Source organism: Rhinoderma darwinii, chromosome 7 (assembly GCF_050947455.1).
Source record: "Rhinoderma darwinii isolate aRhiDar2 chromosome 7, aRhiDar2.hap1, whole genome shotgun sequence".
Classification (NCBI taxonomy): domain Eukaryota; kingdom Metazoa; phylum Chordata; class Amphibia; order Anura; family Rhinodermatidae; genus Rhinoderma; species Rhinoderma darwinii.
The window spans coordinates 87,960,986-87,988,784 of NC_134693.1; the positions used below are offsets into that span (position 1 = coordinate 87,960,986).

General features: G+C 40.1%; 1 protein-coding gene across 1 annotated transcript; it reads right to left on the reverse strand.

Moving 5' to 3' along the window:
- Positions 1 to 6,121: 6,121 nt before the first annotated feature.
- Positions 6,122 to 20,365, reverse strand: LOC142657463 (uncharacterized). Its single transcript, XM_075832497.1, has 3 exons — positions 20,270 to 20,365; positions 19,225 to 19,291; positions 6,122 to 7,189 (listed from the first exon to the last, which is right to left on the reverse strand). Exon 3 carries the CDS (start codon positions 7,127 to 7,129, stop codon positions 6,122 to 6,124), a length of 1,008 nt encoding a protein of 335 aa, XP_075688612.1. The 5' UTR covers positions 7,130 to 7,189; positions 19,225 to 19,291; positions 20,270 to 20,365.
- Between the last annotated feature and the right edge of the window lie 7,434 nt (positions 20,366 to 27,799).

Sequence of the window (27,799 nt, forward strand, 5' to 3'; positions counted from 1 at the left end):
ATCAGGAAGACGGATAGAATAATTTGTCGCCAAGACCGCCTCAACCGAATGTTTTGCTGTCTCCCTGGTGGCAGGGTTCGGCATGTGTCGGAACGGGTGGACAAATTGCTGGGAGGGGCTGGTGATGATCCAGCTGTTGTGGTCCATGTCGGTACCAACGACAGAATAAATGGTAGGTGGAGGAGCCTTAAGAATAATTTAAAAGAACTAGGCTACAAGCTGAAGGGAAGGACCTCCAAGGTTGTATTCTCAGGAATACTGCCTGTGCCATGCGCATCACAGGAAAGACAGCGGGAGCTCAGGGAGTTAAATGCATGGCTTAAGACTTGGTGTAGAGGAGAAGGCTTTGGGTTCCTAGAGCACTGGGCTGACTTTTCATTGGGGTACAAACTGTATTCTGCAGATGATTTGCACCTAAATGGAAGGGGGTCCGCTGTGCTGGGGGAGAGAATTCTAGCTGAGGTGGCGGAGTGTTTAAACTAGGGCTGAGGAGCAAGGCCAATGTAGAAAATAAAGGGGTAGTTAGGTTAGAGAGGGGTCAGACTATATTGGTGGGGGGAGAAACAGATGGTGGGGAGAGGACTAGGCAACTGGATAAGGAGATCCTTTCATTACAAAACAGAAGTGAAAATAAAAAGGCCCAAATGTCAAATAATCACATTTCTGATACTGAAAGTGAAACATTTAAAGGCAAGTTAAAGTGTATGTTCACAAATGTAAGAAGTCTAGCAAGCAAAATGGGGGAGCTGGAGGCCTTGATACTGGAAGAAGATATAGATATAGTTGGTGTTGCTGAAACATGGCTGGACTCTTCACATGATTGGGCTGTAAATCTACAGGGTTTTACACTGTTTCGGAAAGACAGGGCAAATAGGAAAGGTGGTGGTGTATGTCTGTATGTGAAAAGCGATATGAAGGTGAGTGTGAATGAGACATTAGAGGGTGAAGATTGTGAGGAGGTTGAAACCTTGTGGGTGGAATTACAAAGGGAGGTAAACACTGAAAAAATTACTTTTGGTGTGATCTATAGACCCCCCAATATAACTGAAGAGATAGAAGGTCAAATATTTAAACAGATGGAGCGGGCTGCACAGGCGGGTACTGTTGTGATAATGGGAGATTTTAATTACCGGGATTTTAATTGGTGTCATGATTCGGCTTCAACTGCAAAGGGGAGACATTTCCTCAACCTGTTGCAGGAAAATTTTATGGGGCAGTTTGTGGAAGACCCGACTAGAGGTGAAGCTCTGTTGGATCTGGTCATTTCTAATAATGAGACCAAAAGAGAAAATGAATGCTGAGAGACAAAGAAGTAATGAAAATACAAAAATACTTTATTGACATATAATAAGACATATAAAAAGAATCCATAAACCCACAGTAAAAACACAGATCCTTGACTGGAAAATTATCCAAAACATATATCTATATGTGGACGATAAATGAGACACATGTGCATCCCTTGATTGAAATTGGTATGACAGGTGTGTGTGAAAGTTTTTAAGAGTATAGCCTGTTTAGATAAATAGGTCAACTATATGCATATGCAAATGCAAAGTAATGCAGACTAGGTAGAATCACACACAGGTCAATATATATATATATATATATATATATATATATATATATATATATAAATGTAGGAAAATTAATAAGATATCAATGTTGTATAATGAAATATATGCACGACACATCCACATATCAATAAATACAAAGTTAAATAACAAAATAGTGACAGATAATTGTGATGAGTGAAGAATGTAACAAAAAATAAAAAAAAATCTAATTATCGGGCATGTGCAACAGCTACATCAAATGTAGCTCATTGGTTGATCCTCATATAAAGAACCTCTGACCTCAACCTTACACCACCCCCAGACGAAGGCATTAGCGCCGAAACGCGCATTGGGGAGGATCCTGGCTGCACTTATCCTGTCTATTCATCATGGGTATGTGAGACCTTATCTATTTTGTGTAACTTTACTTACCTTATTACTGAGCTTTTGCATGTTTGATCCCATTGCATCTATAACGACATTGTGTAGTTAAGGTCATTGTACTATGACTACAACTTTAGCATTGTTAAATAATTTTTGGGTGTTGACCTGTGTGTGATTCTACCTAGTCTGCATTACTTTGCATTTGCATATGCATATAGTTGACCTATTTATCTAAACAGGCTATACTCTTAAAAACTTTCACACACACCTGTCATACCAATTTCAATCAAGGGATGCACATGTGTCTCATTTACCGTCCACATATAGATATATGTTTTGGATAATTTTCCAGTCAAGGATCCGTGTTTTTACTGTGGGTTTATGGATTCTTTTTATATGTCTTATTTTATGTCAATAAAGTATTTTTGTATTTTCATTACTTCTTTGTCTCTCAGCATTCATTTTCTCTTTTGGTCTCATATTTAATTGTGATGCTGTTTGGGTGTAACACCCTGGAATCAACCCATAGAGCTACACATATATTTCATGTGTGTTATGCTCTTCATTTGGGTATGCAGATTCCTGTTGCTTTTTTGGATCGGTCATTTCTAATAATGCAGAGCTTGTTGGGAATGTCAATGTTCGTGAAAACCTTGGTAACAGTGATCATAATATAGAACACAGGCTGGGAGGGCAAAAACACTTAAAGAGGCTCTGTCACCAGATTTTGCAACCCCTATCTGCTATTGCAGCAGATAGGCGCTGCAATGTAGATTACAGTAACGTTTTTATTTTTAAAAAACGAGCATTTTTGGCCAAGTTATGACCATTTTTGTAGTTATGCAAATGAGGCTTGCAAAAGTCCAAGTGGGTGTGTTTAAAAGTAAAAGTCCAAGTGGGCGTGTATTATGTGCGTACATCGGGGCGTTTTTAATACTTTTACTAGCTGAGCGCTCTGAAGAGAAGTAACATCCTCTTCTCTTCAGAACGCCCAGCTTCTGACAGTGCAGATCTGTGACGTCACTCACAGGTCCTGCATCGTGACGGCCACATCGGCACCAGAGGCTACAGTTGATTCTGCAGCAGCATCAGCGTTTGCAGGTAAGTCGATCTTACCTGCAAACGCTGATGCTGCTGCAGAATCAACTGTAGCCTCTGGTGCCGATGTGGCCGTCACGATGCAGGACCTGTGAGTGACGTCACAGATCTGCACTGTCAGAAGCTGGGCGTTCTGAAGAGAAGAGGATGTTACTTCTCTTCAGAGCGCCCAGCTAGTGAAAGTATTAAAAACGCCCCGATGTACGCACATAATACACGCCCACTTGGACTTTTACTTTTAAACACACCCACTTGGACTTTTGCAAGCCTCATTTGCATAACTACAAAAATGGTCATAACTTGGCCAAAAATGCTCGTTTTTTTAAAATAAAAACGTTACTGTAATCTACATTGCAGCGCCTATCTGCTGCAATAGCAGATAGGGGTTGCAAAATCTGGTGACAGAGCCTCTTTAATTTTAAGAAGGCCAATTTCCCCAGGATGAGGGCTGCAATTCAGGATATAGACTGGGAAGAACTAATGTTAAATAATGGGACAAATGATAAATGGGAGATTTTCAAATCTACTTTGGGTAATTATAGTGCAAAATTTATTCCTGCAGGTAACAAGTATAAACGACTAAAATTAAACCCCACATGGCTTACACCTTCTGTAAAAAGGGCAATATGTGACAAAAAAAGGGCATTTAAAAAATACAAATCTGAGGGTACAGTTGTAGCCTTTGTAAAATATAAAGAGCTTAATAAAATCTGTAAAAAGATAATAAAATCAGCAGAAATACAAAATGAAAGGCAGGTGGCCAAGGATAGTAAATCAAATCCTAAAAAATTCTTCAAGCATATAAATGCAAAAAAGCCAAGGTCTGAACATGTAGGACCCTTAAATAGTGGTAATGGGGAGTTGGTCACATGGGATCAAGAGAAGGCAGAGTTACTAAATGGGTTCTTCCGCTCTGTATATACAACAGAAGAAGGAGCAGCTGATGTAGCCGCTGCCAGTGCTGTTAATATATCAGTTGATATACTGAATTGGATGAATGTAGATATGGTGCAAGCTAAATTAAATAAAATAAATGTACACAAGGCACCGGGACCAGATGGGTTACACCCTAGAGTTCTTAAGGAGCTTAGTTCAGTTATTTCTGTCCCCCTCTTCAGAATATTTAGAGAGTCTCTTGACTGGTATAGTGCCAAGGGACTGGCACAGGGCAAATGTGGTGCCTATTTTCAAAAAGGGCTCTAGGTCTTCGCCGGGTAATTATAGACCAGTAAGCTTAACATCAATTGTGGGGAAAATGTTTGAGTGGCTATTGAGGGACTATATACAGAATTATGTGACAATAAATTATATTATAAGTGACAGCCAGCACGGTTTTACAAAGGACAGAAGCTGTCAAACCAACCTGATTTGTTTTTATGAAGAGGTAAGCAGAAGCCTAGACAGAGGGGCCACTGTGGATATAGTGTTTTAGGACTTTGCAAAGGCATTTGACACTGTCCCCCATAGACGTCTAATGGGTAAATTAAGGACTATAGGTTTAGAAAGTATAGTTTGTAATTGGATTGAGAATTGGCTCAAGGACCGTATCCAGAGAGTTGTGGTCAATGATTCCTACTCTGAATGGTACCCAGTTATAAGTGGTGTACCACAGGGTTCAGTGCTGGGACCACTATTATTCAACTTATTTATTAATGATATAGAGGATGGGATTAATAGCACTATTTTATTTTTGCAGATGACACGAAGCTATGCAATATAGTTCAGACTATGGAAGATGTTTGTGAATTGCAGGCAGATTTAAACAAACTAAGTGTTTGGGCGTCCACTTGGCACATGAAGTTTAATGTAGATAAATGTAAAGTTATGCACCTGGGTATCATATGTCCTAGGGGGAACTACACTGGGGGAGTCACTTGATGAGAAGGATCTGGGTGTAATTGTAAATCATAAACTAAATAACAGCATGCAGTGTCAATCAGCTGCTTCAAAGGCCAGCAAAATATTGTCGTGTATCAAAAGAAGCATGGACTCGCGAGACAGGGATGTAATATTACCACTTTACAAAGCATTAGTGAGGCCTCATCTAGAATATGCAGTCCAGTTCTGGGCTCCAGTTCATAGAAAGGATGCCCTGGAGTTGGAAAAAATACAAAGAAGAGCAACGAGGCTAATAAGGGGCATGGAGAATCTAAGTTATGAGGAAAGATTAAAAGAACTAAACCTATTTAGCCTTGAGAAAAGACGACTAAGGGGGGAAATGATTAACTTATATAAATATATGAATGGCACATACAAAAAATATGGTGAAATCCTGTTCCATGTAAAACCCCCTCAAAAAACAAGGGGGCACTCCCTCCGTCTGGAAAAAGAAAGGTTCAACCTGCAGTGGCGACAAGCCTTCTTTACTGTGAGAACGGTGAATTTATGGAATAGCCTACCGCAGGAGCTGGTCACAGCAGGGACAGTAGATGGCTTTAAAAAAGGCTTAGATAATTTCCTAGAACAAAAAAATCTTAGCTCCTATGTGTAGAAATTTTTTACTTCCCCTTTCCCATCCCACTTTCCCTTTCCCATCCCTTGGTTGAACTTGATGGACATGTGTCTTTTTTCAACCGTACAAACTATGTAACTATGTAACTATGTAACAAATGTTAATTTGACTATAGTAGCTCTGTTCACACTAGTATCTTAGGTTCTGTTCTAAAAGCATCTATGATGGTTATGAAAGATTCAGTTTGCAATGCATCCTGATTGATTGTTTTTAGTCTTTTCGGTTTTTATGTTGTTTTTTTTTTTAACAGGCAGAATAGTGCAGCACGCTTTAGTATTCTGTGTAAACCTGATGTAATAGAACAGGGACAGTGTGAACAGAGCCTAATATCTTATTCATTTTTGGAGTAATAGTATTCAAATTAATTTCAGGATACCTATGTAGTTTATAATTACATTTGTTTTATTGGCAATTAACCTTTATAGACATGGATAAAATGTATCATACTGATGTCATTTAGTCCCATGTTCCTTGAATTGATAAATAGCTAGCTGTAACCTTAGCCTATGAAGGCGAAACCTTTTTTGATCTATAGGGCAAATAGTCAAACATTCTCTATGACTATGTTTTGTTAAAAAAAAAGAAAAAAACATGTAGCATGACCTGTATTAGATAACGAAGATCTTCTACTGACATTCTCCGTGGGGCCCATAGCAGTGATCCTCCTTTGATGTGACTGGGATGGAGAGGTGCTCCGCCTAAGATTTACTGATGACACATTTTTCTGCTGCTCTCTGAAAGTTGAAGACGTTCTTGGCTGTGACCTGGCAGGTGATGCGCTTCTTGGTGGCGTTCTAGCTGGTGAGATAGACTTTGGTGGTGTTCTAGCAGGAGAGGTGCTCCTCTGTTGTGCTCTTATACTGGATGCACATTGTGGTCTTGCCGGAGAGGTGCTCCTCCGTTGTGCTTTTATACTAGAGGCACATTGCGGTCTTGCCGGACCGATGCTCCTCTGTTGTGCTCTTATACTGGAGGCACATTGTGGTCTTGCCGGAGCGGTGCTCCTCTGTTGTGCTCTTATACTGGAGGTACATTGTGTTCTTGCAGGTGAAGCACTTCTTTGCTGTATTCTGACTGGAGAAGCACATATTTTCTGTTCTTTTACATATGTGGGGGTCCTTTGATCAGTGGGAGAATCTTGTCTCCGTCGGGATCTCAAATTTGTGTCATTGCGTTGAGTTTTTAGGGTGGTGGAATTCCATTGCAAAGACCTAACAGGAGAAGAACGTCTTTGCTGGGATCGTACAGGAGAGGAGCTCCTCTGCTGTGAACACACTGGAGAAGAGCTTCTCTGATGGAGTCTTACAGGGGAAGTACTTCTTTGCTGGCATCTTACAGGGGAGAAACTTCTGTGTAGTGATGGCAAAGGAGAGGAACCGCTTTGCAGGAAATTTGCAGGAGAGCAACTCCTCTGCTGAGACCTTCCAGGTGAGTTACTCCTTTGCTGGGACTTTATAGAGGAGGGACTTCTCTGCTGTTCTATCACAGAAGTGACAGGTGTGAAGCTTCTTTGTATAGGAGTGTGGCCTCTGTGATGAGACTTTGTAGTAAAGTTTCCTCGATCTCCTGAAAACTCCATCTTGCCTTCTGTTTCAAAAATTCCAGACACCTCTTCATAGATATTTCTCAGTCCACAATTCTGAAGAATGCAATAAAACTAATATTAGACCAAAATATAAATATGGCAATGTACTTTTACTTATTAGCATCTTTGTCCACGTGTCTCAACACTCATGTTTTTAACTGGTGGCCCTTGTTTAGGGGAAGTTTGGTGTGTTGGCACGGCTATTACCATTCTGGTAAGCCTGCAGTGAAATATTAGCTGCATGGTGTCCAGGAGCCAACCTCCTGCCCACACTGCCCTTTCCTCTCTGTCTTCGACGATAATAAGTTTTTTTGTTTCTTTTTGAATAGTGTCAGAAATGGGGCCGGTAGGGACTGTCGGAGGGATGTTCATTGATTGTGTTGCACACGGGTGGTGGGATCATGCGTCAAGTTTTCACCCGTACCTATAGTGGATGTTTTTTGATATGTGGGTAGGTCCACTTATTATTTACATTTATGTACAATACACCAGTGAGGCGGCACTGCGTTTGCAGTGGTGACACCTTAGTGGCTTACAGTGATTTAGCTGTTGGTTGCTACTCACTTGCATCGCTACCTATTTGTTTACTAGGTAGTCTTCTCTATAATGTATCAGCTGTAATGGATGCCATTTCTTCATTAATTTATTTAGTCGTTTTCTCATGTATGGGTTATTCCATTCAATACTATTACTCAGATCTATGTAAGTGCAGTGGCGTAACTATAGGGGTCGCAATAGCGACTTGGTGCCAGAAGCCAGGGGGGCCCGCACCACATCAATAAAAAGTTACTATAGTAACTGGGGCCTATGTAATAAACTACAAAGGCCCCTGTTATATAGTAACTGACAGTACTTACCCTCCTCATTCCAGAGCGCAGCGGAGGTCCTGACGTCACATAGCTGTGCGCAGTGCATGACGTCACGACGCTGTGCGCCGCGCAGAAAAATCCGTCCCTGGATGGACTCAGGTCCTCCGTTGCAGCCGAAGAGGAAAGTAAGTTTAATATCACTGTCTGCTGGAGCTGATAGGTCGGGGTCCGACTCCTGGGACCCCCGCCAATCAGCTGTTTTGAAGGGGCTGCAGTGCTTGTACGAGCGCTACTTCCCCTTCATTCCAATCACTTGCTCACACTGTTAATCACCTACACGGATGTGTCAACGATTCACAGTGCGAGCAAGTAAGGGAAATGAAGGGGTAGCAGTACTTGTACGAGAGCTGCAGCCCCTTCAAAACAGCTGATTGGAGGGGGTCCCGGGAGTCGGTCCCCGAACCATCAGCTATTAATGGACTATCCTGAGGATAGGACATCAATGTTTAGGGACTGGGCAACCCCTTTAAGCCTTACATGTGGTAGACTTAGATACAGGGCCCATGAGACAAGATAACAAATTTTGTGATGCTGTCTGCTGGGCTCTGTATCTAAGCCAACCACATGGTAGGCTTAGACACATGGCCCATGTGGGATCCTGTCTGATGGGCCCTGTATCGAAACCTACCACACGGTAGGCTTAGATACAAGGCTCCAACAGACTGTAATCTTATACTGTATATGTTGTGGTGCTGTGGGGTGGCGTCTGTTGCTGTAGTGCTGAACTTGTGGGGGGACGTGGCCCAGAGCCAAGGAGGCTTGGCACAGTCTGATAGCATGGGTGCTTTTGAACCCCTGGGTTTCTCCCTCTGCAGGAGCGGTGCTGCTGTGGCAGTGGCCGCCATGCGGTGTTGCAACCGATAGAGTAGGGACTCACTTTAAAGAGGTCGCCGTGAAGTGGCAAGTAGGCTTATACAGTTTGAACAAAATGTTAACAAAGAACCTCAAGTTCATGTTTATAAATTATGCCTAGCGGCTCAGCTCAACGTATATATTGTGGATTGTGCGTTCCATGTGTGGTTTCTCACAATGAGGATACTGTATATATTGTGTTTTTGGTTTTCTTACAGGTTTGGATTTTGGACTACTTCGGATTCGAGGACTGCTTCGATGACGGCTTTTTTTATTATCAATAAAATTGTTATCAATGTTTTTTTTTTCTTTTTATTTCAATAAAAATTGTGGTCCTCGAATTCGAAGTAGTTCAACAACCGAACCTGTAAAAAAACACAAACACACAAAAATAATTAGTAACACACAAAAAAGCAAATCAATTATCATTCTTACCTTTCCTGGTCCAGCGTTGGACCCACGATGTCAGCGAGCTGGGTCCTATACCTAAGCCTATCATGTGTGATACTGTCTGCTGAGCCACTGTATCTAATCCAACCATATGTGATAAAGTCTGCTAAGCCACTGTATCTAGTCCTATCCATAGCGTCGTAGTGCTATAGATATGCTATCATATATATATATATATATATATATATATATATATTTATATATATATACATTTTCTTGGGGGGACATATGTATTGGGGCTATTGCCCCTAACGTTTTAAGACCTTAGTGATGCCCCTGGCTTCTAGTGCTGCATTGTTAGGTCTTTCAGGAGACCCAGCGATGCAACTAAAAGCTGCAGGCCGTCGGCCATGAGAAGTTTGAAGGGGGCCCAAGAAGAACTTTTGCATCGGGGTACATGAGCCTTTAGCTATGCCCCTGTGTACGTGTGGGTGGCTTTGTTGGTGCGATGCTGTCTCCTTGGCAACCTTTGGTGATTGCCATGAAGACCACCTCCCACTCGCATTGCTACCTGCGCTCTGACTAATTAATTCTACTATATTGCTGATAATGGTATCTGTGCTATATACAGTGCATTCGGAAAGTCTTCAGACCCCTTAAATGTTTTAACATTTTGTTATGTTGAGGCCATTTGCTAAAATAAAAGAAATACATGTATTTCCCCATCATTCTGCACTCAATACCCCATAATGACAAAGTGAAAACAGAATTAATAATATAAAGGGAAGAGGGAAATGGGAGGAAACCTCCAGCTCACCAATCTGACACTCCTGTGTTCGTAATCGCCCGGGTCAGCCGCGACGGCACACGGCAGCAATTGTAGAAAAAAATAGAGACGATCCAGCGATTGTGATATCCAAAATAGGAAAAACTAGGTTTCCACTTTATTAAATGCAAGCTATCCAAGCTTGAAATAGAACACCAGGAGGAAAAGACAGGGTGGTGATATGCGGCAATAAATTAGCCTACCCGTTTCAGGCACTAGGCTGTGCCCTTAATCATGGCTATGTCGAGTGAGCTGCTGCAAGCCAAGAGTGAATAAGTACTATAGGAAAAGAAGGTTGAACCCGGGACATGACAACATTCTCAGGTGTAGTACTTGATTATCAGGAAGTGAGTCTGCCGTAGCAGATAAGTTAAACTATATGTAGTAACTTCAATTTATGTAGCAATGTCGTCAGTATACTAATAATAGGATTCAAAGAAATAAACATAAAGCTGGAATGATTTATGTATAAAGCTGTGTGTATAGTACGAGATCACTGTAGAGCAACACCCGACACATATCGATACATAGAAAACATGTGAGAAGAGAAAACCATTGAAGAAACAAATAAGGAAGTGCATAATATATGAGGAAAAAACATACAACTATGTAAAAACAATATGCATGTATAAACACATTGGAAGAGAACATACAAATATAAATATATAATGAGATGATAATACTGATGAAACTAGTAAATAAATAATAATAATAATTCCGGAAAAAACTTTATGCTAAATATGAAAATAAATAACTTTATACATAATACATCTTTGTAATAAGAGGTGTATGAAAACAATTTTTTAAATAATAATGATAGAAAAGAGGCAAGTAAATAATGCTGTAATCGTATGAATGAAATGATAAAAACCGGAACAAACATTTTATTTTGGGGGGGGTGGGGGGGGGCTAAATGAAATGGTGACAAAAATTCTGTGAGTCACGATCAGTAAATGAAGTTAATGAAAAAGTGTATGTAAGCTCCAATAATTTATATAAACGAATTTTATTTGGAATAAAAAGAGGGAACCAAATCCCAATGTGGAAAACCTTGCATAAAAGATAGAAAACATAAAAGCATAGAATCTTGGTGAAGAATTGTCAGAGTGAAGATATCATTAGTAAACATATAGGTAAGTCTCGTATACACTTGAGACTAGATAAAACAGAACTGGATGAGCTTGAACCATAATATATCATATTATTAGGTACCCATATATAAATATATCAACATATATGGTAAAACACTGATATAGTGAATAAATTCATAGGAACCAACAGCGATGAGATGATACAGTGAGTTGGGACCTGGCAAAGATATAATAAATGTATGCATGGGAACCAACGTAAATGAGACAATTGTTTTGGAATATACGTAGGAAAAATATCCCAAATGTCGCATTGATAAGATATCATTATGTGTTAAGATTATTTAAATACAAGTGCGAATATCGATATATGTCGGTAATATTGAACTACACTCAGGAATTATATTTCTAAGAATATGGTGCCACGGGGATTACGCCTACGAAAAATTACGACGTTCCAATATTCAACGGAATTTACAGAAGCATGGAATACTACCTTATCAGAATGCTCTCTTAAACTTATGGGTCTCATTACCCAACAGGAAGATACCAAATTGGCTGAATTAAATATAGAGATTCAGAGGTTGAAAGAGGAAACCAACAAACTGTCCAGCTCACCCGATTTTTCCATCTTGGAGTCCAGAACACACAAATACATAAATCAATTAGAACAATCTATTATGGACACTAAAAAAAGCAAGTTCCTCAGAGACACAGAGGATTACGCCAAAGGTGAAGTGTTCAATTGGACCAGAAGGGACAGTTTCTCAAACAAATCCAAATCTATTCTGAAGGATCGCAGAAAATTCAGACAACGACAAACAAGTCAACGCAGAGTCAGTTTCAGCTCAACCGAGCCAGAAACCACGGATGGAGGCGAGGGGATATCTGATTATGATCTACCGCGAGAAGCTGGCTCATATAGACATTCTTTTCCTGTCAGACGTGGCCCCCCAAAAAACGCGGGCGCAGGGGGGGCAGGAAACACAGAAACAACGGACATCATACTACCACGCCGATTACGAAACCAGAGACTTTAAATGAGTCCATGGATGTCATTAACCTGTCTCAGACACCTCTCTCTTCTATTCACATGGAAGTACTTGCCCTAGGTCTCAATTTTGCCCCTAATAAAAATTTCGATGTTTTTCAAACATTGTTAGACATTAACAAATTCATACGCAATTTGACCATTAAGAGGCACTTTTCTCCAGATACTGATACACATACTGAAAATGTTCTTGTCACTCCAGATATTATTCCACGTGACAATAACATTTTTCGTTCTCTTATGTTCCATGAACAAGTCATTCTATCCAATTTGGTTGAACTTGCAGAACAAAATGTACTGCTTTCTGATACAGTAGCGAGTAAATTTCCTATATCTAACCCTATGTATTATCCCACTCAGTCTAGAACTGACTCAATGGATAAATTCCAGTCAATTATGGAGAGAGAGTTACATAAATTAGCTAATAACAACGACAAAACTAGATCACAACATAACCTTACACAAGATCAGAAAGATGCGATAAAATTTTTGAAAAATAATATGGATATCGTAATTCGAAAGTCAGACAAAGGGGGGAGTGTCACCGTCATGGATCGTTCTATGTATATTAAACAAATAGCAGAAATGTTGAATGACACAGAAACTTACATAAAATTAGATTCTAACCCTACTGCTACCTTTCAACAGCGTCTCACTAAATTGCTTGACAAAGGTCTATACAATGGTACCCTAACAAAGAAACAATATGACTATCTGTTTATTAAGAACCCTATCACTCCGATTCTTTATGCCTTACCTAAGACTCATAAGGGCATTATTCCGCCACCTATGCGCCCTATTGTTTCTGGTATCGGGTCACTCACAGAAAAACTCTCTGAGTGGCTTGATTACTTGTTACAGCCTCTTGTCCAAAGGACCCCTGGACATCTCAGAGATACTAAAGACGTGTTACACATCTTTGACAATAAACCATGGGAACCCAGGTTTTCCTGGTTAAGTTGTGATGTTGTGGCATTATATACATCTATACCACATCATATAGCAATTCAAGCATTACATCATCACACATCTAAATACAGCGCATATGATGAGACGCTACAGGTTTTCATGTCAGAGGTTCTCAAATTTTTGCTGACACACAACTTTTTTATCTATGAGGGTACTTTTTTCCTGCAAAATAGGGGAGTCTCAATGGGTGCCAAGTTCTCCCCCTCCATTGCCAATTTGGTCATGGCTTGGTGGGAGGAAATTACTATCTTTTCTGCCTCCAATCCCTTTTTTCATCTTTTGCATTGGTATGGCAGATACATTGATGACCTCCTGATCATCTGGGAGGGCGATGTATCTGCCATACCTGAATTTTTGGAATTCCTCAATTCGAATAACTTCAATCTCAAATTTACATATACTTACCATTCCTCCACCATTCACTTTTTAGATTTGATACTTACAGGGTTTGCAGGCAGAAGCATACAAACAGATATTTTTCATAAACCCATTTCAGGCAATACAATCCTTCATGCCACCAGCAGCCACCCTAGACATACTATCTCGTCAATTCCTGCAGGAGAATTGACCAGGGCAAAAAGAAACTGCACCAACGAACAGGGTTTCCTATTAGAACAACATAAAATATATAACAAATTAACGAACAGAGGTTATAAGAAATGGACACTAGACCGGGCCCAAGCAATAGTGAATCAGAAGGATAGGAAGGACTTACTCTCTTTTGATAGGGACAAAATTAGCAGAGATATCTCGGTAACAAATAATACATCTAAACCTACACTTGTATTGCAATATAGCAACCAGTTTTCCGAGATTCGTGCTATGGTTCATCAGTATATTCCGGTATTATTTGAAGATGCCAAACTTGAATCAATCTTAACAAATGGCTTCCGAGTAGTCTCCCGTCGGGCACCCACTCTGGGGAATATTCTTTCCCCCTCCTGTTTACCATCAAAAGCAAAGTCTCCAACATGGCTGCATTACACAGGGTATTACAAATGTGGGTCCCATCCTTGCAAGGTCTGCACGGTTAGCAAAACTACAAAAACCTTTTCTGACTCTAAAGATATTACCAATTTTCCGATTAAGACCCATATTAATTGCAATAGTGATCACGTGGTCTACATAGTGGAATGTTCACAATGTAGGTTAAAATATGTGGGGTGTACCACAAGGAAATTAAAGATCAGAATCCTTGAACATCTGAGCTATATTAGAAACCCAGCAATTATTAATATCTCAAATGCCAGCAATCACTTCATTACCTGCCACAATAGAAATATCAACTCTCTTAAAATCTATGGCATAGAAAAAATGATTAAAACTGTCAGGGGAGGCGATCTCAAACATAGATTATTGACACGGGAAGCCTTTTGGATCTACCATTTGAACACTAGATTCCCAAGCGGACTTAATCTCCGCAAAGAATTAATGTTCCATTATTAATATCTATACATTGGTTCCCCTTGTGTCTAATCAGTCTCATCTATCCATTCATTTTACAGCATCCAACTAGGATATTTGGGCCCCTATAACAGTGCAATCTTTGCTCTCTTTGCATATATTTGATTCATTAGCTGGTATTTATTATTGGTAGATGTTCAATATCGCATATTGGAATGTCGGTTTTACATTACAGGTTTAACATCCATAAGAATACTGGGACATAATATAGTGATTTCCTGGCTTTATGTGGGTTATTCTCCCTTATGTCAACTTCAATGTTACATAAATACTACTTTTACATTTTCTGTCTGTTCCCATATTTTCTGTCACACCTTTGCCAGCTTCCACTGAACAATCCAACACATCTTTCTGGATTTAATACGTCTGTTATATCTATTCCATCAAATATATTAAACATACGTAACAACAGACATTTGTAGGTTCAATATTACCGACATATATCGATATTCGCACTTGTATTTAAATAATCTTAACACATAATGATATCTTATCAATGCGACATTTGGGATATTTTTCCTACGTATATTCCAAAACAATTGTCTCATTTCCGTTGGTTCCCATGCATACATTTATTATATCTTTGCCAGGTCCCAACTCACTGTATCATCGCTGTTGGTTCCTATGAATTTATTCACTATATCAGTGTTTTACCATATATGTTGATATATTTATATATGGGTACCTAATAATATGATATATTATGGTTCAAGCTCATCCAGTTCTGTTTTATCTAGTCTCAAGTGTATACGAGACTTACCTATCTGTTTACTAATGATATCTTCACTCTGACAATTCTTCACCAAGATTCTATGCTTTTATGTTTTCTATCTTTTATGCAAGGTTTTCCACATTGGGATTTGGTTCCCTCTTTTTATTCCAAATAAAATTTGTTTATATAAATTATTGGAGCTTACATACACTTTTTCATTAACTTCATTTACTGATCGTGACTCACAGAATTTTTGCCACCATTTCATTTAGCCCCCCCCCAAATAAAATGTTTGTTCCGGTTTTTATCATTTCATTCATACGATTACAGCATTATTTACTTGCCTCTTTTCTATCATTATTATTAAAAAAATTGTTTTCATACACCTCTTATTACAAAGATGTATTATGTATGAGTTATTTATTTTCATATTTAGCATAAAGTTTTTTCCGGAATTATTATTATTATTTATTTACTAGTTTCATCAGTATTATCATCTCATTATATATTTATATTTGTATGTTCTCTTCCAATGTGTTTATACATGCATATTGTTTTTACATAGTTGTATGTTTTTTCCTCATATATTATGCACTTACTTATTTGTTTCTTCAATGGTTTTCTCTTCTCACATGTTTTCTATGTATCGATATGTGTCGGGTGTTGCTCTACAAGCCTCAGTGACGCGATTCCAAAATCACTCTCAAAGATCTCGTACTATACACACAGCTTTATACATAAATCATTCCAGCTTTATGTCTATTTCTTTGAATCCTATTATTAGTATACTGACGACATTGCTACATAAATTGAAGTTACTACATATAGTTTAACTTATCTGCTACGGCAGACTCACTTCCTGATAATCAAGTACTACACCTGAGAATGTCGTCATGTCCCGGGTTCAACCTTCTTTTCCTATAGTACTTATTCACTCTTGGCTTGCAGCAGCTCACTCGACATAGCCATGATTAAGGGCACAGCCTAGTGCCTGAAACGCGTAGGCTAATTTATTGCCGCATATCACCACCCTGTCTTTTCCTCCTGGTGTTCTATTTCAAGCTTGGATAGCTTGCATTTAATAAAGTGGAAACCTAGTTTTTCCTATTTTGGATATCACAATCGCTGGATTGTCTCTATTTTTTCTGAAAACAGAATGTTAGTAATCTTTGCTAATTTATTGATAAGGAAAAACTAAAATATGGCATTGACATAAGTATTCAGATCCTTTACTCAGTACCTAGTTGAAGCACCTTTGGCAGCAATAACAGCCTCCAGTTTTCTTGGGTGTGATGCCTTAAGTTTGCACACCTGAATTTGGAATTTTCTGCCATTCTTCTCTGCAGATCCTCTCAAGCTCTGTCAGGTTGGATGGGGACTGTCGGTAACTAGCCAATTTCCTCTCCAGAGATGTTCGATTGGGCTCAAGTCAGGGCTCTGGCTGGGCCACTCAAGGACATTCACAGAGTTGTCCCTAAGCCACTCCTGTGTTGTCGTGGCTGTGTGATTAGGGTCATTGTCTTGTTGGAAGGTGAACCTTTGGTCCAGTCTGAGGTCCAGAAAACTCTGGAACAGGTTTTCATTATGAATATCTCTGTACTTTTTATTTGTCCCTCAACCCTGACGAGTCTCCCTGTCCCAGCCGCTGAATAACACCCCCAACAGCATGATGGTGCCAACACCACGCTGCACTGTAGGGATGGTATTGGGCAGGTGATGAGCAGTGATGGTTGACCTTCTGGAACCTTCTTCCATCTGCACAAAGGATATTTGGAGCTCAGCCAGCGTGACCATTGGGTTCTTGGTCATCTCTCTTACCAAGATCCTTCCCCCCCGAATAGTTGATTTGGTGGGGCAACCAGCTCTAGGAAGATTCCTGGTTGTTCCAAACTTCTTCTATTTAAGAATTATGGAGGCCACTGTGCTCTTGGGAACTTTCAGTGCAGCAGAAAAAAAATGGTACCCTTTTTCAGAGCTGTGCCTCCACACAAACCTGTATCTGAGCTCTACAGGCAGTTCTTTCCTCCTCATGGCTTGGTGTTTGCTCTGATATGCATTGTCAGCTGCGAGACCTTATATAGACAGGGGTGTGTCTTTCCAAATCATGTCCAATCAAATGACTTTACCACAGGTGGACTCCAATCAAGTTGTAGAAACATTTCAAAGATGATTTAGAGAAATGGGAGGCCCCCAGAGCTAAATTTCAAGTGTCTGAATACTTATGTCCATACAAAATTTGTGTTTTTCATTTTTAATAAATTTGAAAAAAAAATGTAAAATTCTGTTTTCACTTTGTCATTATGGCGTATTGAGTGCAGTGTATTTTACAAGGCCTCAACATGTGAAGAAAGTGAAAGGGTCTGAGGACTCTCTGGATGCACTGTATATACAATAAGGTTCCTGCTGTTTTTGATCATTTATGGTATATGGGAGAAATCTGCTATTTAATATGTATTAGGAAATTATTATTTACGAGTTGTGGTGGAATGTGCATGCACTCCTGGTGACTGTTCCGGCGTCCCAATGGAAGTTGGCAGAGAATTAGCGAAAACTTTTGTTTGGGAAATTCATGCTCATTGCTGCTGATGGTTGGCACTGGGCCGGACCCGGATGCATCATTGGACACTGCTTTTGAGGCAGACTATTTAAACTCTGCTAGAACTAGCAAAATCATCTCCTGACGAAGGTTTGCGAAATCCGCATCATGGTGTTTCCTGGGATTAAATCTCCCTTGCCACCGTGTCAGCCACAAGTAATTGAATCATGGAAGTATTTATATCTCATTTGGTCTATTTGTTCTAGACATAGAGCCCAGTTTGGATAAAAAAATTACAACTTACATTACATTACAATTACATTGGTCCTAATATCTTTATGTGACTGGGGCTATGGTTGACCTCAACCCAGGGTGTTTTTAATGATGTTACTATTTTTGCAATATATTTTTGGGGGGTGAACTAGTTTGTTTATGTATATGGAATCATAAAGATTGATTTTTCTAGAGAAAATGGTTTTGTCTTGTATATGTATTTTAGAGCTGGGACATTATAGGTTTTACATATAAGAACTTTTTGTCTGTTTTTTTGTCTCATTGCTCTAACTTAAAATTATGTTCAGAAAATAAATAGGTGTACAAAATATAAAATAAAATGTTATTTTACAATGTGCTGAAATTAAGACTAAAGAGGGTTGATGCTAGTGCATAATGTGACAGTAAAAAGCCTTCTACACTGCGGCATATTTATATTCATGTCTTATATGCCCTCTATGTCTACACTCAGGAGCCACTTCACTAAGTACTCTATTCAAGCATTGAGTAGAATTGTTTGTTTACCCTTGGAAAAGCCTGATATTGTTTAGGAATGCATTCAATAAGATGAGTTTCTGGTCCATATTGACATGATAGCATCCTGCGGCGTTCTGCTGGTTTAAGATCTGATAAGGCCGGATTTACACGAGCGTTTTGCACGCGCAAAAATGTGGAAAAAGGCACTTAACAGCTCGGTGTGTCATTACCATATGATGCGCGGCTGCGTGATTTTCGCGCAGCCGCCATCATTATGACACTCTGTTTGGATGTTTGCATTCATGGTTTTACTGTTGTTGCGCGAATCACGCGCATCCCACGGAAGTGCTTCCGTGTGCTGCGCGTGATTTTCCCGCAGCCATTGACTTCAATGGGTGCGTGATGCGCGAGAAACGCAGAAATATAGGACATGTTGTGAGTTTTACGCAGCGGACACCCGCTGCGTAAAAATCACAGGCTGTCTGCACGGCCCCATAGACTAATAAAGGCCTGTGCGATGGGCGAATAACATTTCCACATTTTATTAGGATATAACAAATATCAATAAAATAAAAATGTTACCGTAGAACTGATTTGATCTCTGATGTCTGTGCAAGTCACATGTGTAACCGAAGTTTTTTCACTCCATCTAAAAAGAATATTACATATTACTATGTTAGCTGTTCCTTGTTATATGATACATACAAATGTTAGCCCAATTATATACATTATTATTTCTGATAAAGGCATTATGAGAATTTATCACTGGTAAGTAAGTAGGGAAAACCTCATGAAAAATACCTTAGGTCATGTTATTATATGCAAACATTTCTATACTGATATTTTTTTATTTCAAATTATTTTGTTTTTAGCTTTTTGTCATGTGGTTTTTTTTTAAACATTAAGTCAAATGGAAATATTTAGTACATTCTGTAAGGCCTCAGGCACACAGCCTGTTAAGGAGGCAATCTGGATGCACATGAAGGACAGAGCCAAAGGCACCTCCGTGAGGTGCCGTTATTCTCCCGTTTAAGCAATGCTTGTACGGGGAGAATATCCCTATAATACAGCATACGATGGAGCATGCCACAATTTTACTTTTTGTCAGATTTACTCATGAAATCGGAAACATACAGAGATGCACTATGGGTGATGTATTACAGCTACATAACATTCATAGGTTGTACGAAGCCATCTCGTGTGTTCTTAGTTTACAAGCTCCCTGTAGTCCTTCACAGGTCACCTACTGCCATTACAGAACAGTCATTGCCAATGTATCCAGTGCCTTTATGTTTTATTTTTTGCCTTTGGAGCTTGAAAATCTCTGAATTAGTCAAGATAAAAATGGACTTGGTTTTTTCTCCAGGATTCTGCTGTTTGACCAGAAGGTTTTTCAGGCCCTCAGGCGTTGGTCTGAACATTATCATATTGAGAAGTCGTATATAATGTGAAAAACGTCATGGACAGGTATACATAATGTTTCAGCAAGGATCGACACCACACACAGTATTCAGAGCATCTAAATAATACATGTATAATTTACTGATGCATAAATCGTAAGATGAGCTTCTCCATTTAATGACTTCTACAACAGCCATACTGAGTAGCTTGCATTGCTATTACTCACCTGTCTTCTGCATGCCTGTTCTCTTCCCCGGTGTATAATTCACAATGAGGTGACACAATGCACAAGGGGTTGGTAAGATCACAATAGTCTGAAGAAGCAAGCACATCAAAATACAGAGCGTGGAGCTCGGAGAGGTCTGTAGAGCCCTGCATACAAGCAGAAATGTGACATGAGCCATATGATTCTAGTACAGCACATTTCCAGAAATAAGAACAAAAGTTGTTAAGGGTATATGTCTTGCACAATAAAACGGCTACATATCTTTGTTAAAAATACCACGTTACCATCTTACCTTCCTTTTCATGCAGCTATGTCCCAGGCTACTAGATATACTGATTTTATTTTATCTCAAATTGGAGGAAAGCTGTGACTACTGAGTTACACTTCCCAGCATTCTTTACTTAGTAAGGCCGGATTCACACGAGCGTGTGCGTTTTGCGCACGTAAAAGGTCCATAACAGCTCCGTGTGTCAGCAGCATATGATGCGTGGCTGCGTAATTTTCACACAGCCGCCATCATTATGACACTCTGTTTTTATGTTTGTAAACAGAAAAGCACGTGGTGCTTTTCCTGTTTTCATTCATAGCTTTACTGCTGTTATGCGAATCACGCGCGTTACACGGAAGTGCTTCCGTGTGCTGCGCGTGATTTTCACGCACCCATTGACTTCAATGAGTGCGTGATGCGCGAAAAACGCACAAATATAGGACATGTCGTGAGTTTTACGCAGCGGACACACGCTGCGTGAAAATCACGGACTGTCGCAACGGCCCCATTGACTAACATAGGCCAGTGCGAGGCGCGTGAAAATCACGCTCGTTGCACGGACGTATTATACGTTAGTCTGAATAAGCCCTAATTGTGTAAAAAAAAAAAGAAGTTAATTAAATCAGTGACTGATACTGTACAGGGATACATTCAGTCACGCATAGTGAAGATAGGGTTCCCTGACTGTAACTATGAGGATCCTCTGTGTGATTGGGTGCCAGAGAAGTTAGCCCCATGAGAGGTAATGTGACACAGGTGCCTGGCTCGTTACAGTTACACTATGTGTATCAGAGCTGTGTCTTGTAACGAGCCGTGCACCTGTGTGTCCATCACATGACTAAGGACATAATTTTATCCACTGGAAGTAAACATGAATGTTTCTACTGAATAACAGCAAGTAGAGATCTTGCGATTCATTAATAGTTACATAGTTAGTACGGTTGAAAAAAGACACATGTCCATCAAGTTCAACCAAGGGAAGGGAAAAGGGAAGGGAAAAATTTCTACACATTGACATAGGAGCGGATGTTTTTTCATTTTAGGAAATTATCTATGCCTTCTTTTAAAGCCATTTACTGTAGCTACTGTCAGGGTCGGCTCCAAGTTTATATGGGCCCATGGGAGACACAGACTTAGTAGGCCCCTTTGCGGGGGAACTTACGGCAGCAGTAAAATGGCAGAAAACATCACTTTGTGCCCCCATATAGACGTTAGGCCCCCAGTTTGTACCCCCATAAATTTAGTGCCCTCTGTAGATAGTGCCACACAGCCTCCCCCCTCCGTTCCTGGTAGTGCCACACAGACCCTCCCCTTCCTGGTAGTGCCACACAGCCCCCTAATCCCAGGTAGTGGGACACAGCCCCCATCTCCCTGGTAGTGCCACAATGCCCCCTCCCTGTAGGTTATAGGTATATGCAAAAAGTTTGAACCTCAAAAATAGCGCTGCTACTATTCAAGAAGGGAATTCAATAGTTCAAAATAAGACTACATTTATTTGAACAAACATAAAACAGACTAGCGTTTCTATGCCGAACTGGCGTCTTCATCAGGTCAAATCCAATTGAACAGAACATCACACTGGTTTCAATAATGATTGGCAGTACAATTAGGTAATACACTGTGACGGAAAAACCACCAAAAATAGTTTGAAAATAAAAGCCTGCTATGACGTAATGTTGATGTGAAGAAAAAAGGTATTACTATTGGTCGTTTGTAGAACAACATAAGATGTAAAATTCAAATAAAGAAAACAATACATTTATAAAAACAATGTTTGCAACGATAAAACATATATGGTAGATAAATCAATATAAAAGTAAAACTGCATGTGTAAGACACGATAATCGCTATCGGGGACTGGAGATATATCAGTCATCCAAGCCAATGTTGTGAAAAAACAGACTAAAGATAATCGGAGCAATGTATTCACTAAAGTTGATAAAATCCATAGAATAGAAAAGCAATTACATGTGTGATGATATTTACATACCGTCCGGTGCAGGCACTGTTGGCAGGCAGCTACGGGTAACAGGCGAGCGCTCGGCTGAGCGTCCCTGGCGTCATATCAACGCCAATCAGGAGACAGCAGAGGAACCGTGGCCGAAGGAGGCCAGGAAGAGATAGAGTGAACCACAGACGGATTCGCTGAAGGACGTCAAGCAGACGACAGAATCAAGGTAAGTGATGTAGCAGAGTGCAAACTGTGTTCTAAAGGATGTGTTGAGTAGTAAGGAGTTTGTTGTTCCGTACAACACTTGCATAAATATATATATATATATATATATATTTTTTTTTTATACTTTTAAAAAAACATATATGCTATTTGGAACATAAACAATGAAATATAAACCTAGGTCTATATATATGGGGCACAACAGCAACTGACTGGGTTTTATAACAAGTAGAAAAGATAAACTGTAATATGTGACATACCTTATATATAATATAATGTGAGATAAGGACAATTTATCCTCCCTGTAGGTAGCGCCTTTGGGGTTCCCTCTAGGAGTGGGCAACCCCAGAGCCATAGTCCCGGGCAGAGCACTACTAGCACTCTGCCTGGGACACTGCTCTGCTCCTGACAACACTGTCCATATATGGATAGTGTTGTCCGGAGCAGAGATGAAGTCCCGGGCAGAGCGCTAGTAAAGGCTCTGCTCCGGCACTCCATCTCTGGGGAAGCCCCTCACATCACTGTCCATATATACGGCTAGTGATGTCAGGGGCGACCCCAGAGCCAAAGCCCGAGGCAGGGTGCCAGTAGCACTCTGCCTGGGACACTGCCATATATGGACAGTGTTGTCAGGGGCTTCACCAGAGATGGAGCCCCAGAGCAGAGCCACTTCTAACGCTCTGCCCGTGACTCCTCCTCTCTTCCTGACATCACTGTCTATATATGGACAGGGATGTCAGAGGCTTCCCCAGAGACGGAGTCCCGGTGCAGAGCCGCTAGCCCTCTGCCTGGGACTCCTCTCCTCCTGACGTCACTGTTCATATATGGACAGTGGTGCCATGACGACGACAGCATCAGCCCCCGGCAGCCGTGTGGGGGCCCTCCCCTCAAGGGTAGTGGGCCCTGGCACTTGCCCGGGTTATGACGCCGGCCCTGGCTATTGTGACCAGCTCTTGCGGTAGGCTATTCCATAGATTTACAGTTCTCACAGTAAAGAAGGTTTGTCGCCTCTGCAGATTGAACCTTTTTTGCTCCAGACAGAGGGAGTGCCCCCTTGTTTTTTGAGCAGGTTTTACATTGAACAGGATTTCACCATATTTTTGTGTGCCATTCATATATTTATATAAGTTAATTATGTCCCGTCCCCCCCCCTTAGTCGTCTCTTTTTAAGGCTAAATAGGTTTAATTCTTTTAATCTTTCCTCATAACTTAGATTCTCCATGCCCCTTATTAGCTTCATTGCTCTTCTTTGTATTTTTTCCAATTCCAGCGCATCCTTTCTATAAACCAGAGCCCAGATCTGAACTGCATATTCTAGATAAGGCCGCACTAATGCTTTGTAAAGAGGTAGATTATAACCCTGTCCAGCGAGTCCATGACTCTTTTAATACACAACAATATCTTGCTGGCCTTTGAAGCAGCTGATTGACATTGCATTCTGTTATTTAGTCTATGATCTACAAGTACACCCAGATCCTTCTCAACAAGTGACTCCCCCAGTGTAGCTCCCCCTAGTGCATATGATTCATGCAGATTGTTGGCACCCAGATGCATAACTTTACATTTATCTACATTAAACCTCATTTGCCAAGTGGATGCCCAAACACTTTGTGTCCAAATCAGCTTGCAATTTCCGAACAACTTCTATAGGCTGAAGAATACTACATAGCTTGATGTCATCTGCAAAAATAGAAATAGTGCTATTAATCCCATCCGCTGTATCATTATTAAATAAGTTGAATAATACTGGACCCCGTATGGAACCCTGGGGTACACCATTTATAACTGGGGAACATTCAGAGTAGGAATCATTGACCACAACGGTCCTTGAGACAATTCTTAATCCAATTACAAACTATACTTTCTTAACCTAATGTCCTTAAAGAGGCTCTGTCACCAGATTTTGCAACCCCTATCTGCTATTGCAGTAGATCGGCGCTGCAATGTAGATTACAGTAACGTTTTTATTTTTAAAAAACGAGCATTTTTGGCCAAGTTATGACCATTTTTGTAATTATGCAAATGAGGCTTGCAAAAGTCCAAGTGGGTGTGTTTAAAAGTAAAAGTCCAAGTGGGCGTGTATTAGGTGCGTACATCGGGGCGTTTTTAATACTTTTACTAGCTGGGCGCTGTGAAGAGAAGTAACATCCTCTTCTCTTCAGAACGCCCAGCTTGTGACAGTGCAGATCTGTGACGTCACTCACAGGTCCTGCATCGTGACGGCCACATCGGCAGCAGAGGCTACAGTTGATTCTGCAGCAGCATCAGCGTTTGCAGGTAAGATCGACTTACCTGCAAACGCTGATGCTGCTGCAGAATCAACTGTAGCCTCTGGTGCCGATGTGGCCGTCACGATGCAGGACCTGTGAGTGACGTCACAGATCTGCACTGTCACAAGCTGGGCGTTCTGAAGAGAAGAGGATGTTACTTCTCATCAGAGCGCCCAGCTAGTGAAAGTATTAAAAACGCCCCGATGTACGCACATAATACACGCCCAGTTGGACTTTTACTTTTAAACACACCCACTTGGACTTTTGCAAGCCTCATTTGCATAACTACAAAAATGGTCATAACTTGGCCAAAAATGCTCGTTTTTTAAAAATAAAAACGTTCCTGTAATCTACATTGCAGCGCCTATCTGCTGCAATAGCAGATAGGGGTTGCAAAATCTGGTGACAGAGCCTCTTTAATTTAGCCATTAGACGTCTATGAAGGACAGTGTCAAATGCCTCTGCAAAGTCCAAACACTATATCCACAGCAACCCTTCTGTCTAGGCTTCTGCTCACCTCTTCATAAAAACAAATCAGGTTGGTCTGACAACTTCTGTCCTTAGTAAAACCGTCCTGGCTGTCACTTATAATACTATTTTTTGTCATATAATCATGTATATAGTCCCTCAAACATTTTTCCAACGATTGATGTTAAAGGGAATGTGTTGCTAGAATTTTTTTTTATTTTTTATTTAAACAACTATTATTCAAGTGATTACACATTGTTTTAAGTTTTTTTATTTTTTCACAAGTCAGGAAATATTATAAATTAAATTCTAATTTATGACATTTCCATGTGCTGGCCACTAGAGGGAGCATTTCCAAAATTGCAGCAGGGTCAATGTGGTAAAGCAACCTCATTGCTTTATGCTGCAAATTTGGGGTAGACACACTCTATAGTGTCCTCACACAATCCCCCCTCCCTTATTTTGGCTAGTGCCAGGAGAAGGAGGGGTTTGAATCTTCAAACCTTCTACAGTGTGTGCCGCCATTTTCTGAGCGACTGCACAGTGTAGGAGGTTTAGAAACAGTGCTCAGCAGACAGTATAACACGAACATAAACAAACATAATACACACATCACATACACGAACATAAATTACCTGCTCATGCCGCTGCTGCCGCCTCCGCTCCTATTCCTTGCGTCTTCGCTTCCTTGAACATATGGCCGGAAGCCGCGGCCGGAAGTCGTCATCTTACTGTCCGGCAGCGGCTTCCCGTCCCCATGAAAATGGCGCCGGATTTAGCTCTGCAAACGAGCTTCATTTTGGTCTGTGTGGGAGCGGCGCATGCGCCGTTCCCACACAGACGGCGTACACTGCGGAGAAAATTGAACGGCTTCCGTTCGCATTCTCTATGATGTTGTATGTGCCGTATTCCATCTCTGTATGTGTCGTTAATCGACACAAACAGAGATGAAAAAAAAATGGCAGCCCCCATAGAGAAGTAAAAGTAAGTACAAAGTAAAAAGTAGAACACAAGAACACAAATAAATAAAATTTATGTTAATATCATATTATAAGCAATATGATAAAAAAAAAAAATTCATGACACCTTTCCTTTAAGCTAACTGGTCTATAATTACCCGGGGAAGACCTAGAGCCCTTTTTGAAAATAGGCACCACATTTGCCCTGTGCCAGTCCCTTGGCACTATACCAGTCACTAGAGAATCTCCAAATATTATGAAGAGGGGGACAGAAATAACTGAACTAAGCTCTTTAAGAACTCTAGGGTGTAACCCATCTGGTCCCGGGCCTTGTGTACATTTATTTTGTTTAATTTAGCTCGGACCATATCTACATTCAGCCAATTCAGTATATTAATTGATGAATTTACAGCACTGGCACCGGCTACATAAACTGCACTTTTTTCTGTTGTATATAGAGAGCTAAAAAAAACATTTAGTAACTCTGCCTTCTCTTGATCCCCTGTGACCAACTCCCCATTACCACTATTCCTACATGTTCAGACCTTGGTTTTTTTGCATTTTCTTACTTGAAGAATTTTTTGGGGATATGTTTTACTATCATTGGCTACCTGCATTTCATTTTGTATTTTTGCTAATTTTATAATTTTTTTTGCAGATTTTACTAAGCCTTTTATAATTTATAAAGTCTATAGCTGTACCCTCAGATTTGTATTTTTCAAATGCCCTTTTTTTGTCATATATTGCCCTTTTTAAAGAAGGTGTAAGCCATGTGGGGTTTCATTTTATTCGTTTATACTTGTTACCTATAGGAACAAATTTTGCACTATAATTATGCAAAGTTGATTTTATAGTTTGTACTATTATTTAACATTAGTTCTTCCCAGTCTATGTCCTGAACTGCAGCCCTCATCCTGGGGAAATTTACCTTCTTAAAATTAAGTGTATTTGCCCTCCCAGCCTGTGTTTGTTTTTTACAGTACAGGTAAAATAACTACAGTGAAGGAAATAAGTATTTGATCCCTTGCTGATTTTGTAAGTTTGCCCACTGTCAAAGACATGAACAGTCAAGAAATTTTTAGGTTACGTTAATTTTACCAGTGAGAGATAGATTATATTAAAAAAGAAAAAGAAAATCACATAGTCAAAATTATATATATTTATTTGCATTGTGCACAGAGAAATAAGTATTTGATCCCTTTGGCAAACAAGACTTAATACTTGGTGGCAAAACCCTTGTTGGCAAGCACAGCAGTCAGACGTTTTTTGTAGTTGATGATGAAGTTTGCACACGTGTTAGATGGAATTTTGGCCCACTCCTCTTTGCAGATCATGTGTAAATCATTAAGATTTCGAGGCTGTCGCTTGACAACTCGGATCTTCAGCTCCCTC